General features: G+C 40.6%; 1 protein-coding gene across 1 annotated transcript in view; it reads right to left on the reverse strand.

Annotated features, from left to right (window-relative positions):
- Positions 1 to 5,638: 5,638 nt before the first annotated feature.
- Positions 5,639 to 12,625, reverse strand: part of ADAM22 (ADAM metallopeptidase domain 22) — a 197,803-nt gene continuing 190,816 nt past the window's right edge. The window contains exons 29-30 of the mRNA XM_029911005.1: positions 10,353 to 10,573; positions 5,639 to 7,788 (exon numbers count right to left, since the gene is read on the reverse strand). Coding sequence (XP_029766865.1) covers positions 7,768 to 7,788; positions 10,353 to 10,573 — 242 coding nt within the window. The 3' untranslated portion in view covers positions 5,639 to 7,767. The remainder of the gene's footprint in view (positions 7,789 to 10,352; positions 10,574 to 12,625) is intronic.

The raw sequence follows: 12,625 nt of genomic DNA on the forward strand, positions 1-12,625 counted from the left end.
AGGCAGCAATGTGCTTAATGCCAAGAGTTCGTCTTACCTGTTAAAGTTCCAAACTCCACACTGCTGTATCTGTAAAACGAAGCCTTGTGCAATCAAGAAAGGAATATAGTCAGTGAAAAGTAGGGGAGTGACCTTTGGCTTGTTAAAGTTGTTAAGTTTCATTCAGCAGCCTGAAAAAAAATTCCTATGTGTGGCCTATACTAGTATCACTAAATACTTTGTTAAGAAAGCTGTTCACCTCACTGGAATTCTACAAGGGTCAATAAGAATTATCCAGCTTTCTGTCTTTTTAAACATGGTTCTCAAAGCTTTTAGAGCACATGTTCTCTTTTGGAGTTTCAGAGGCCCTAGGATACATCCAGGGAGTTGGATCACTTAGAGGGGATCGGGAGGCTATAACAATTTTCACCTCTATCTAGGTTTAAATCAGGCCTGGATTAGCAATTAAACAAAATTGCCATAGGATGACTATTTGTCTGTATGAAGGTGCAATCATCTCAGGAATAAGAATAGGAAAACATAACAGGAGTTAAGAATTACTTACAAGCTAGAAACAAGGGCACTATAGGAAGCAGCTGTCAGCTTGTCAGCAAATGGAGCTGCAGCTGTGTCTCACTCCAGATTAAATGGTCCAACCCCCAGAAAGGCACGCTGGGGGGGGGAAATCCTATATGAGAATAACTCTGTGCTTTAGGAGTCAATAGAGATCACATAATCACTAAGAATGTGGCTGTTATTTCTGTGTTGTGTGGTTTATGCCTACAGCATTTTGGCCTATATAAAATAAGTTGTGATTAGTCTGTTTTTTTAGTGGAAAAACATCTTTCTGGTAAGCAGCTTATGCAGACAGCCCGAGGGAAGAGAAACTAAAACCAGGCTCTCATCTCTTCAAATAGTTCCTCCTGCACGCAGCTGGGGCATGCTCGGAGGTCACTGTGTGAGAGGCTTGCCCTGCTATTTACCAAGCTTCATCTATAGTGTTGTTTAAAAGTATTTGGAGTCCTCTATGGTAAACTGGGTACTCTGCTGAATGTTGAGTGTTCTTTTTTAAGAGGCCTTTTAATAAAAGGTATCTATATACAAATTTTAAAAAATGCGCGCACACACCACAGCCTTATTCATTGAAAGTCACTTTAATGATGTTACAATATGTCAGTAACATTGAAAACCACAGGTATTTGTATTAAATACTCTCATAGAAGTGGTTATTACGATGTTAATAAAACTGTGCAAGAAATTAGAACCCCAAATTACAATGAGTTTATTTTATAAAAGCAACATTTTGTTTAGCTATAGGAAAGCCAGTTTCACTCACTTGAATGGCCCAATGCCTATAATGTTTGTCAAAAATATCACACTCAAAACTGCAATGATAGAATGTGCAGCATTTCTTGTTGGTGTTTGTCAAAACCTGATGTTTCTGTAATGTAGTGTAAGAATTAGGAGGGTTTCAGGTAGCAAAGACAATGATTTGTAAAGTGATTGTTTGTCAACTTTAGCCAGTCCCCAATGATGAAACCAAGTACTTGTCCACTATGAATGTTTTACTTGCAGAGGATAGCTTCAGAAATTAATAGATCTTTTTTATAGCAACACATGATAAAAATACTAACACAAAACAAAGCTGGCAGACTCAACTGCTATGTACAATGCCAAAAGCTTTTCTGAAAGTGGTCATAGTGTAAATAGTATTTTCTCCTGCAGATTAAGCAGTGCATAATTTGCTATTTTGGAAAAATAACATTTTGCATCTATGCAATGATCATAATAAAAAATGAAAAGTACAATATTCTGTATAAAACACTAAGTACTGGAATATTTTTTACCCATAAGAAAAAAAACAGGTCATATACTCATAGTCTGAACCTACACTCGATTATTCCCTAGCATAAAATGCAAAGGCAGTGAGCAGGAATCCTTCTACTATTACAATATGATATATTAGCACTTACTGTATTACAGCCTTACAGTATCGTATGTTTATCTGTTAGCACCACTATACTTGAAGGTCAGTCAGGCAAATTTACAGGAGTTTCCAACCTGCTTGTAAAAAAAATACTCAGCATCCTAAAGCTTGAATACATAAGGTCTTAAGGCCTTGTGTAAGTTTTTAAAAAGAAAACATTTTTAAGTCATAATAATGCAGAGAAACAGAAATAAATTGGTGTATTGGTTTTGAACTCCTGTAATTAAAACCAGCATTAAAAATGTTATCAACTGAATTGATACCCCACTCTGACTCCTGAGTCACTCAGCCTTCCCTCCCCATAGCGTGCTTTTTAATTGTCTAGTTCTTTGTATTTCCCCTAATCCTCATTTCTCTCTGAATCCTGTGGCAATTCAGGTCTGTCTATACTGCAAACATTTTCTGATTGGTTTAAAGCTGGTTCAGCTAAAGTGACTTTAAAACTGATGGAAGTTGTGATTTAGAACTGGTTTCAGAGGGCTAAAGAAGCCAGACTGGCTTAGCTGAATTGGTTTTAAAACCAGGTATAAAGTTTGCCCAGTGTAAGACAGGCCCTTAAAACCCCAACACAGTACAGCATTACTATATCCTGACATGGTTTCCAGCACTTGTTCCTGTCACCTGGTTTAAGCAATACAGTTGTGGACTTTTCCCAAATGGTTGTTGAAAACTGTTCTGGAGGCTCAGACTCTATCCCCTGAGCCCAAGAAATACTTTTTAAAAGTTATGTGCTATCCACACAGGCTGACACTAGCAGCCACACATGAGTCTGACCAGCAATCCCATATTGCCCAATAGAGGGGATAATGCATGGAAGCTATGCACACAGTGGGGCATCAGCAGCACGTGAGACAATGCACTCTAGGATGTCCTATGGCACACATGGCTGGAGGAGCCAAACCTGTAAGGAGGTGTTGGTTAAAATGTCCTGCAGTTTTTACAATTTAGATGCAGGAATGTCTGTCCACAAACTACACTCAGCCAACCAAACAACAAACTGGTTACATATTTGGTTAGAAATTGTAGTGTAGAAGGTCCTACACCAGCAAATGTGGCTATTTCTGGCTCTGATGTTGAAAACGGTTGTTGCACTGGTGTAGATAGGCTCAGATGAGTTAATTTAACACCAGTGGAGATAGGAGGGGAAGGAAAAGGCTTGATATCTGTTGTCAAAGTTCTTTCTTTTTTTAATTGTAGCCATGCTGTAAAGGCCCATTATTTTATGATTAACCAAGACAGTAAAATGTATTGTATACATGGGGCCTACGTACATCAGCTTAGCAGGTTCAAAGTCTCAGACACCAAAGAGAAAACTGTTAGTCATTTAGAAGTATCTGTACTTAAAGAAACATGTCCAGAAAAATCTCATAAGACTTAAGGTTAAATTCACAACATATTTATACACAGACACACTGTATAATTAAAGAATTGAACCTTTTTTAACTAGATGTGCTTATTTGTTTGCATATAATACATTTATGTGCAAATTAGCAATCAGACATTTCTGATACATTGTATGAATTTGTTCATCAGAAACTGTAGCATGGATTCCTTACGATGTTACCTCCTTGCTGATAGCTTCATTCTCAGCAAATCCAGCATCAGTAGGTGAGCTTCAGTTCTAAGAGCTGTGGCATGAAGAATTTAATACACAGAAGAGCAAAATCATCGTGCAAAGTTACTATTTGAATGCAGTACCTGCTTTTCAATCCTCAACATATTGGTCATATTAATCTTATTTTAAATACACAACATTCTTAGCCCACAGTATGAAACCGAGATCATTGCTTTTAAATATAGCTCACTTTACTAGTAACCAAAAATCCTTATTATCAGACACCTATTTGTGGTATGTTTGAAATAACTTAGGCTCAGATCCCTCAAGGTATTTAGGCACCTAACTTCCTTTGATTTCAATGGAAGTTAGGAGCCTAAATCCCTTTGAGGAGCTGGGCCTTAGTGACCTCTCAGCACCCTTAGTCAGCAGGTATGTGCATCACAGCTGGCACTAATTGGCACCCATATTGGAAGACTCAGCAAACAAGCCAATTAACTGAATGGGCCATGACAACTGTGTATCTTCTCTACTCTGTAGTTGCTCCAGCTTGAGCAGGGTGAAGTTTTGCATGACAACCTATGCCACCACTGTCTGTGCTGCAACTTACATGATTAGAGAGGTCTGCAATCTCCAGGGTTATCCAGCTAGCTCCTTTCAGAGGCATTAAACTAAACTAGTGGCAAATTATGTAATATAAAAACCAAACAACTGTTCTGGGTTTAACCTGGTCAGTCTTCATTGGCTTTTGAGGTTCATACACCCTACAAGTTCCAGTTTTTGTACAATTACTTAATTCACTGTTCAGGTCACTAACTTAGTGCAGCATTTTCCTCCAGAATGCATTTGAAAAAAGGCGAAATTTACATTAAGTGCCAGGTGTTTTCACTCTTTAGAATACCAAAGAGAAAGCTAATATTTATTTAATTTAAATTTAGTGCTTACATCTAGATTACCAATCACTGCATATTTCCAAATGTCAATCATGTCCATTAAATTACCCTACACACAAATAGCGGTATTATCAAATCCTACGAATGAGTGACACCAGAAAGAGAAAAAGGCCACAAGTACAGAATACAACATAGATAATACAGTTAAGAGACCTATTGATTTTCAAAACAAGATACTATGAATGTTATATAATCTGCCACTATGTTACATTCAGTTTCGGCCGCTAAATCTTGCTGTGTCTTAATGGGAAAATGGAAAGGGAGGAATGAATGAATATATAGAAAAATATAAACAAGATTATTCAAAATTACACACTAGTTTGTATTCAAACTAAATATCAGAAAAGGCACATGATAAACATTTCAGTTACTAAGGACAAAAAACTAATGCATGGAGAAGTTATCTTCCTTGTGGTGGAACAATGAGTTGGACATTTTTACATAAGAATTTCCTTATTTGGGAGAAATATTTAAGGGCCTGATTCAAAGCCCCTTGACGGCAACAGGACTCCCACTGACTTCAGTGGGCTATGGATCAGACCCTTCTTCCATAAGATGTACATTGTTAACAGTTCTCTGTCCTGTTGTCTTTGGCCTATGTTCAAACTAAACCTTTGCAAAATTAGAGAGACAAGGTGGGTGTGGTAATATCTTTTACTGGACTAACTTCTGTTGGTGAGAGAGACAAGCTTTTGAGCTACAGAGAGCACTTCTTCAGGTCAGTTCCAAAACTAATCAATTACATACTTCTGTACCGACAAATCTATAATCTGCATTAAAGTGCAGAATCTTTGCCCAAAGCCATTGTAGATGCCAATGCTTTTCAAATGTACCCACGCTCTCTGTTCTCATTCATATTTGTCATAATTCACAACGCTTACCAAAATCTCTTACCATGAAGAGGATAAGTTCCTCTGGTAGGCCAGTGTTGTGTAGATGTAAACCTACACACTGTCTTATAAATAAAATATAATACTTCTAAAATCTTACATACTTAACAGTTGCTGACATCTTTAAAAATGTCTTAATTTAAAACTAACCTAAATTTGACTAAGTATCAGAGGGGTAGCCATGTTAGTCTGTATCCACAAAAACAGTGAGGAGTCCGGTGGCACCTTAAAGACTAACAGTTTTATTTGGGCATAAGCTTTCCTGGTGACTTGCTTTAATCAGAGAGAAATTTGATAAACTGAACTCTGTTACATTAAAAGGCTGTAAGTGGTAGGTTCACTTACTAAAGGAATTACGTGAAAGAGGCAGAAGATTTAGAAGCACACATTATGTTCCTGTCAGCATCTAATTGATTAGATTACTGTGGGCCATGTATTCTAATATTTCTTATTAGAAGAGAGCTTTTGTTCTGCAATGGAATTACCAGAGGTTGGACGTTTGTCACTTCTGGAGAGGTACTGACAGGAGAGGTGTTTTAACTGATTTATAATTGCCATTTTTATTATTTAAAGAACATTTACAATTGAAAATGCCCAGGGATTTTACAGCATCCTTTTGAATCCTTCGGGTGTTGTAACTATATCTACTCTACATTCTTTAGCACACAGCATACAGTTGACCAGCAGTCAGGTTAATGCCATCTTGCCACGTCTCCTTTGTAACAAGTTTGTTTTTGCATCCTCAATTTCATTGGTCTGGATCCACTTGTATTCAGCTCAAGGCCCATGCTACCTGCAAAGGAGACCTCTGCTGCTGCACGTGGGGTGTGTCTACACTGCAGGTGGCAGTGAGCTGCCCAGCCAGGATAGACAGACTGGGGCTTGAGTTAGCACTCTAAAAATAGCTGTGTGGACATTGTGGCTCTGGCAGAGACTCCGGCGCCAACCGAGCTCAAGACCACCCAACCTCTAGGCTTCAGCTCAAATGGGTAGCCTGAGTCTCCGCCGGAGCGGCAAAGTCCACATAGCTATTTTTAGCACACTAGCTCAAGCCTTGCTAGTGTGAGTCCGTCTACCTGCGCTGCGAGACTTACTCCCAGCAGCAGAGTGGACGGACCCTCAGTATGCTAATACATGGTACAAGTAATAGCAGTAAAAAAGGCGGGGAGGGGAGATCGGCCAATTGCCCAGCTTTCAGTTTTTGTATAGCACTATGATAGCATCATGCCCATCATAACCTGTATACTCTGCCAGGTTGCTCCAGCATTGGGTCTGAAATGCTTTACACACACACACACACACACACACACATATCCCAAATCTGCCACTGAGACCCCACTTCCACCCCCTTAACTGATGACCTTAAATTACTCCTCAATTTCCAGTAAATGTATGTTCACTATTAGTTAAAGACTCCAGCTCTGATTTCAGTGGGGTTGCTCCTGATTTACACCAGCGTGAGAGACGAGACAAACACACATCACCACTATCAGACAACTTATTTTTGCTGGTTCCTTAGGTGGTGATTTAAGCCAAAGCATCATTGAACTTTGATTTTTCTGGTGATTATAACAAATATATTCCCAGATTGTGGAGATTTTGGTCAAACACCAGTTTGCTGAGAAACACATTTACAGCACTAGAACTGTTGTATTTCCAAAGCGGTCTGCTCATAATATTCAGAACACTTGAAGTGTGACGATGTTAGTCATGATTGTTTCTTTAGGCATTTGGCAAAATACATGTGTGTTACAGCTGTTTTCACATTTTAAAATGTTTACATATATACAATTTGTATATGGAGATTATAAACACGAAAGGTAAAAAAGATATAGTTCTTGTTTGTTTGAAGTTTATGCCTCTCAAAACTTAAGATCCTGTAGCAAAATTCTACATTTCTTACTCCTGCATGCTAATTTCTACTACAGTACGTGGTTTTCCCCTTACTTGTAAAGAACCGAGGGTTCATGCACATAGCATAATGTTTACATTGGTCACGTGCTTCAGAATACAAAATTCTGAACTCAATTTTGTTGTTATTTGGGACTGCATAAACCAAAGAAAAACCTCTTTTATTCAGGATTTGTACATGAGTTTTAGTTGTATTTCTACATATATTGGTCATCATGCAGAATAATCTTATCATATTCAATCTATTTATCCCATGTTAATTTTTGTGATTTTTGGTTATTCTTTACAGATTTAATAGAATTCTAATCAACAGCAAAACATGTTGTTTTTTCCCCCTTGGGTATGAGAGCAGGTTCTCTCTGTGATCACTGGCATCTCTGTTGTTCTTTCAAATTGTCTGAAGAGCAGATGAATGTGCAATGACTCAGTGATGCTGAGTTTCTATAAAATTTGAAGTAAACATTTCTGATGTCACCCAGCTAAACTGTAGAACTAAATGGAAGTCTCCCATAGCTGGAGGGGAAAAAAGGAACACACATATACATTACCACAGTTATAATACAGTTATTAACTAAATTATATTAGAGTTTTGTTGGGGAAGAAAGTCTGCTTTGTTTAGGTCTCATCCTAGTCCCTAGTGGATATCTGTTTATATCACAATGTCATCATACGATTGGGAACATTTCAGAAGGACTGCAAGCTGCATAAGAGAAACCTAGGACTCGGAGAATAAAGTTTGAAGAAACAATGTCAACTTCAACTATAAAGCTTGTGTCAGAATGCTTTTACCCACTATTGTTACAACTAACACTACGGTTACCATAACTAATTTTAGAGAGAGAGCAAAATTTCCCCCTATGTTTTGCCTGCTCAGAACTTCTTTAATTTATGCCAGGGGACTGGACCGGTACTCAGGCTGCCCCATGACTGGGGAAAATAAGTGTGTCTTAACTTCCTCTGCGCCCCTCTGCCTGTGCTGTGCTGGACCAAGATCTCCTTGACCACAACTCAGTGGGTGAGATTCTGTGCTGTGCCTGTAAGGGCATGTCTACACTTACCTCTGGAGCGATTGATCCAGCGGGGGTCGATTTATCGCATCTAGTGAAGACGCGATAAATTGACCACCGAGCATGCTCCCGTCGACTCCGGTACTCCACCAGAGCGAGAAGCGCAGGCGGAAAAAAATTGGTGGGTGCTCAGCACCCACTGGCAGCTCCCCGTGGCCCCGCCCCACCCCCTGCTCCAGCTCGCCTCTGCCTCCACCTCCTCTGCAAGCGCGCCACCGCGTCCTGCTTCTCCCCCCTCCCTCCCAGCGCTTGCGCTGCAAAACAGCTGATTCGTGGGGCAGGGAGGGAGGGGGGAGGAGGGGGAACGTGGCATGCTGGGGGAAGAGGCGGGACCAGGGCGGGGATTTGGGGAAGGGATCCAATGGGGCAGGGAGGGGCGGAGTTAGGGCGGGGACTTTGGGGATGGGGTTGGAATGGGGGCGGGGCCAGGGGCGGAGATGGGGTGAAGTCGGGACAGGGGTAGGGGCAGGGAAAGGGGCGGGGAGGCACAGGCACCCACTGGCACCAGAGAAAGTTGGCACTATGGTCGACGGGGGAGCATCAGCAGTTGACCTACCGCAGTGAAGACACCGCGGTAAATAGATCTAAGTATGTCGACTTCAGCTATGTTATTTACATAAATGACCACCAAGCATAGAATAAATGTTCTATGTTATTTACATAGCTGAAGTTGCGTAACTTAGATCGATTCCCCCCTCCAGTGTAGACCAGGCCTAAGTATTGCAGCACAGAGCTCGCAACACAGGGAGGTGGGGGGACACGAAGGTGGCTTTAGCCCTGCCGATTCTGGGCTGCTGCAGGGGTTGGAGCAGATCCCAGTGTAATTTAGACAGCTCTGGCAATAGACAATACACTCCAGAAATCCTGGCAAGGAACAGTTATTTAGGATTCATTATCTGCCAGCACAAGTTAAAGAATCCTTGTGCTAGAAGCCAGCTCAGCCCCCAGCAGTCTCAAAGTTTATAGAGGAGGAAGACTGGCACTTGTGCCCGGACAGCTCCCCAGGTGCCTTGGCTGCTGCTCTGGCACATCTGGGAATCTGTCTCTGTTTTCCTTTTAAAGACTGACAGCAAAATTAGTCACTATGTTGCAGGCTGGCTGGCCCTTTAGGCAAGCTGGGCTCAGCCTCGGCCAGGACTTAGCGGCTATCCCTCACCCTCACCGAGGAGCTGGCAACAATAAGGCCAATTAGAGAACCCAGCTGGGTGTAATGGGGCTTAATTAGAAAGACTGACCCCAGCTGTAGTGATGAAGCAGGGAGAGCACACTTTTAAATAGAGGGGGGAACTGGGAGTGGACGACAGGGGATGTATCCCTTGATGATTGCCTGTTCTGGGCATTCCCTCTGGAGCATCTGCCATTGACCACTGCCAGAAGATAGGAGTCTGGACTAGACAGACCATTGGTCTGACCTAGTATGGCTGTTCTTATGTGCTTAATTTGGAGAAGGAAGAGCCTGGAGAGAGAAACAAGGATAGTTCTCCTCTGGGAAGCGCCTGAGGAAGTCAGGCTGAATCAACCACTAGGAGCAGGGTAGGCTCCAGTGGGAGAGAGCCTTGAGTTAGGGCCCGCAACAGGAGAAAGAGACCCACAGGGAGTGGAGTAGACTCCTGTGAGGGAGTCCTGAGATAGGGCCTACAAGGAGCAGGGAGATCCTCGGAGGCACAATGCTGGTGTTCCTGGTGAAGGAAGAGAAGCTCTGAAGGGGCCAGGAAGCACAAGGTTTCAGCCAAGCCTGAGAAGAACTATAAATGTTGACCTTATTTGAACTTTAAGTTGGACCTTTATTCTTCCCTTAAGAGGACTGAATGATTATGAGATTTGGCCAGAGGGGATCAGGAGAAGATGCTGGCTAGGACTGGCCACTGTGGGGCTAAGGAAGTGGCCAGCAAAGAGTATGAGCGGGAAATCCCCTGCAATGCTATGTCCAGGCATGAGGGGGCCACATTAAAACATTTCCTCAATTAAGAGTTTTTCTCTGACTATACATAAAGAAGGAGAGACACATACCCTGGCACTTTGTCTTTTAGCTTTCTTCTCCTCATCAGGAAGTGGAGGCATCGGGTATGGGTATTTTCTGCTGGAGGCAATAGATCCAGTAGAGGAAGATGGAGACTTTGCAGGAGACAGAGTCCTGAGATGTTGAAACACACAAAATAAATATGATGTCTTTGGGCACCGGCACTTCAACTGCAAGTACTTGAAAGCTTGATTCAAAATGTAAATGCATACTTTATGAACTCAGTACTAGAAAAAAATTGATCAGTACTCTAAATATTAAATTATTATCAATAAAAATCACTCAGATGCTTACAGCTTTCATTAATACTGGAAGGAAAACTTAAGGCTGCTGCTTATCTTTCATTAGTGTACTTTCCCATAATAAACAGTTTCTTAAACTATATTACATAGCATTTTATCTTATCATTATAAAGTTAACAAACCAAGTCACCTATAGAATAAATAGAGAACTAAAACACAGAAAGGACACTGACCTTTAAATATAAACAATGCTAGTATAATCACAACCAAATATTCTACCAGTGAGTCAATAAATGGCAATAGATAGTGGTCTTTTAAATAGCTTTTATACATTCCAATGCTAAAATACGAACACAGAAGATAAGATATTAATTTACATAAAATGCATGCACTTGGAGGCCAAACTGTTAGTTGTGAAGAAACAAAGGCAAATACAAAGTGCTAACAACAAATTATTAGACATGCAAGCATCAAACAGTGCATAGTGTTCCAGCCAAAGAAAGAGTCTCATGAGAATATACAAAAATGAACTGATTAGTCTACTGCAATCAGCATTTCTGTACAAGGTGAGCAGAGTAAGCAGGAGCAAGTCAATGTTTGTATCACATGAAAGGCATTCTTTTTACGTCAATAAGGTGGCAGGACTTTATTGACTGGAATTTTACACATGGGAAAATCTCGGACACATCCCTTTTGAGATTCTGCACTTTTATCCAATGAGAGGATCCTATGAGGCTCCATCTGTGGATAATAGAGAAGAAAAAAAACAAACTGGAAGTAGAAAATCTAAATTACCCTATCTTGTTAGTTTCATTTTGCAGACAGAAGGCCAAACTTTGACAAGGGGCCTCCATATGGCTGCCATTAGCGGCCATCCCTCACGTCCCTCACACACTTTTTGAGCACTTTTACCTACATGCTCCAATTCTAGGATGTGCTTGAGGAAAATGTTGCCACTCAGTTTGTGCATGCACATTCTCAACCACTGCACTCATAGCAAGAGACTGCAGTCGTGAGATACATTAACATCACAGTCATCAGGAGCTCAAATCAAACAGGACTACTCATAGTAGTCAATACAATGCCCAGTAGTAAGTTTTTGTAGGGTTGGGCCCTTATATACTAGTGTAGGCTCAGAAACAGGCTATGGGCTCTTAGTGATGAAAACTTTGCTCTCTGTTATGTTTAATAGCAACTCATTTAAATGTAAAGAGTTTTTTAAAAACTTTTTTAGTCTAGTACATTGTCATGATTGTGTCTGCGATGGCCTATAACTGCACGCTCTTGTTTCCCCTACAAACAATGGCTGATCGTAGTTATGACCAGCAAGATGCCAATGGAAATTACATGGGAGCTTGTGACAGGTGTGAAATTGATGTCATCAGTGTACATGTACTGTACTTCTAAAGTCCTGTGCTGTAATCTCTCAAATGTCATACTAGTTTATGAAAGGACAAAATTATAACCATACTGTTCTATACGATATTAAAAAGTAAGTCCTCAGCAACTGCTTTTTGAGCACACGGTGAGATAGAACAGCACACACACAGATATTTCCAGGATGACAATTTTAAGCCTCTACTGAAATATGAAATAAAGTATTTTTGTGTGCAACATTGCATATCTAACTGAACACCAAACTGCCAATGCAAAAAATCAGGCTGTTTTTAAAACTCAAGGGAAAGGCTCACAATTTTTCAGACCCATCCGCTCACTAATGCTAATCTCATTTGCACTGACAAAGGTTCGTAATGATATTTTTCTCCTTCATTCAAAGGAACAATGGGCTCTATAGTCAAAAAGAAAACCAGGAGCCTTTTTTACACTGATAATGAGACCTAAAGGTTAAAAACCCTTCATTTTTTAAAACACAAAATATGAAGTAGCAGGAGATAAGACCTGAGGGTGTTCACTTTGGATTCTGGGGTCTCTATCTGAGAATAAGATGTTTATCTCAATATCATGGCCAAATTTTGTGTGTGTGTGTGTGTGTGTGTGTGTGTGTGTGTGTGTGTGTGTGT

This window comes from Terrapene carolina, unplaced genomic scaffold (assembly GCF_002925995.2).
Source record: "Terrapene carolina triunguis isolate 2854851 unplaced genomic scaffold, T_m_triunguis-2.0 Scaffold84, whole genome shotgun sequence".
In the NCBI taxonomy this organism is placed as follows: Eukaryota; Metazoa; Chordata; order Testudines; family Emydidae; genus Terrapene; species Terrapene triunguis.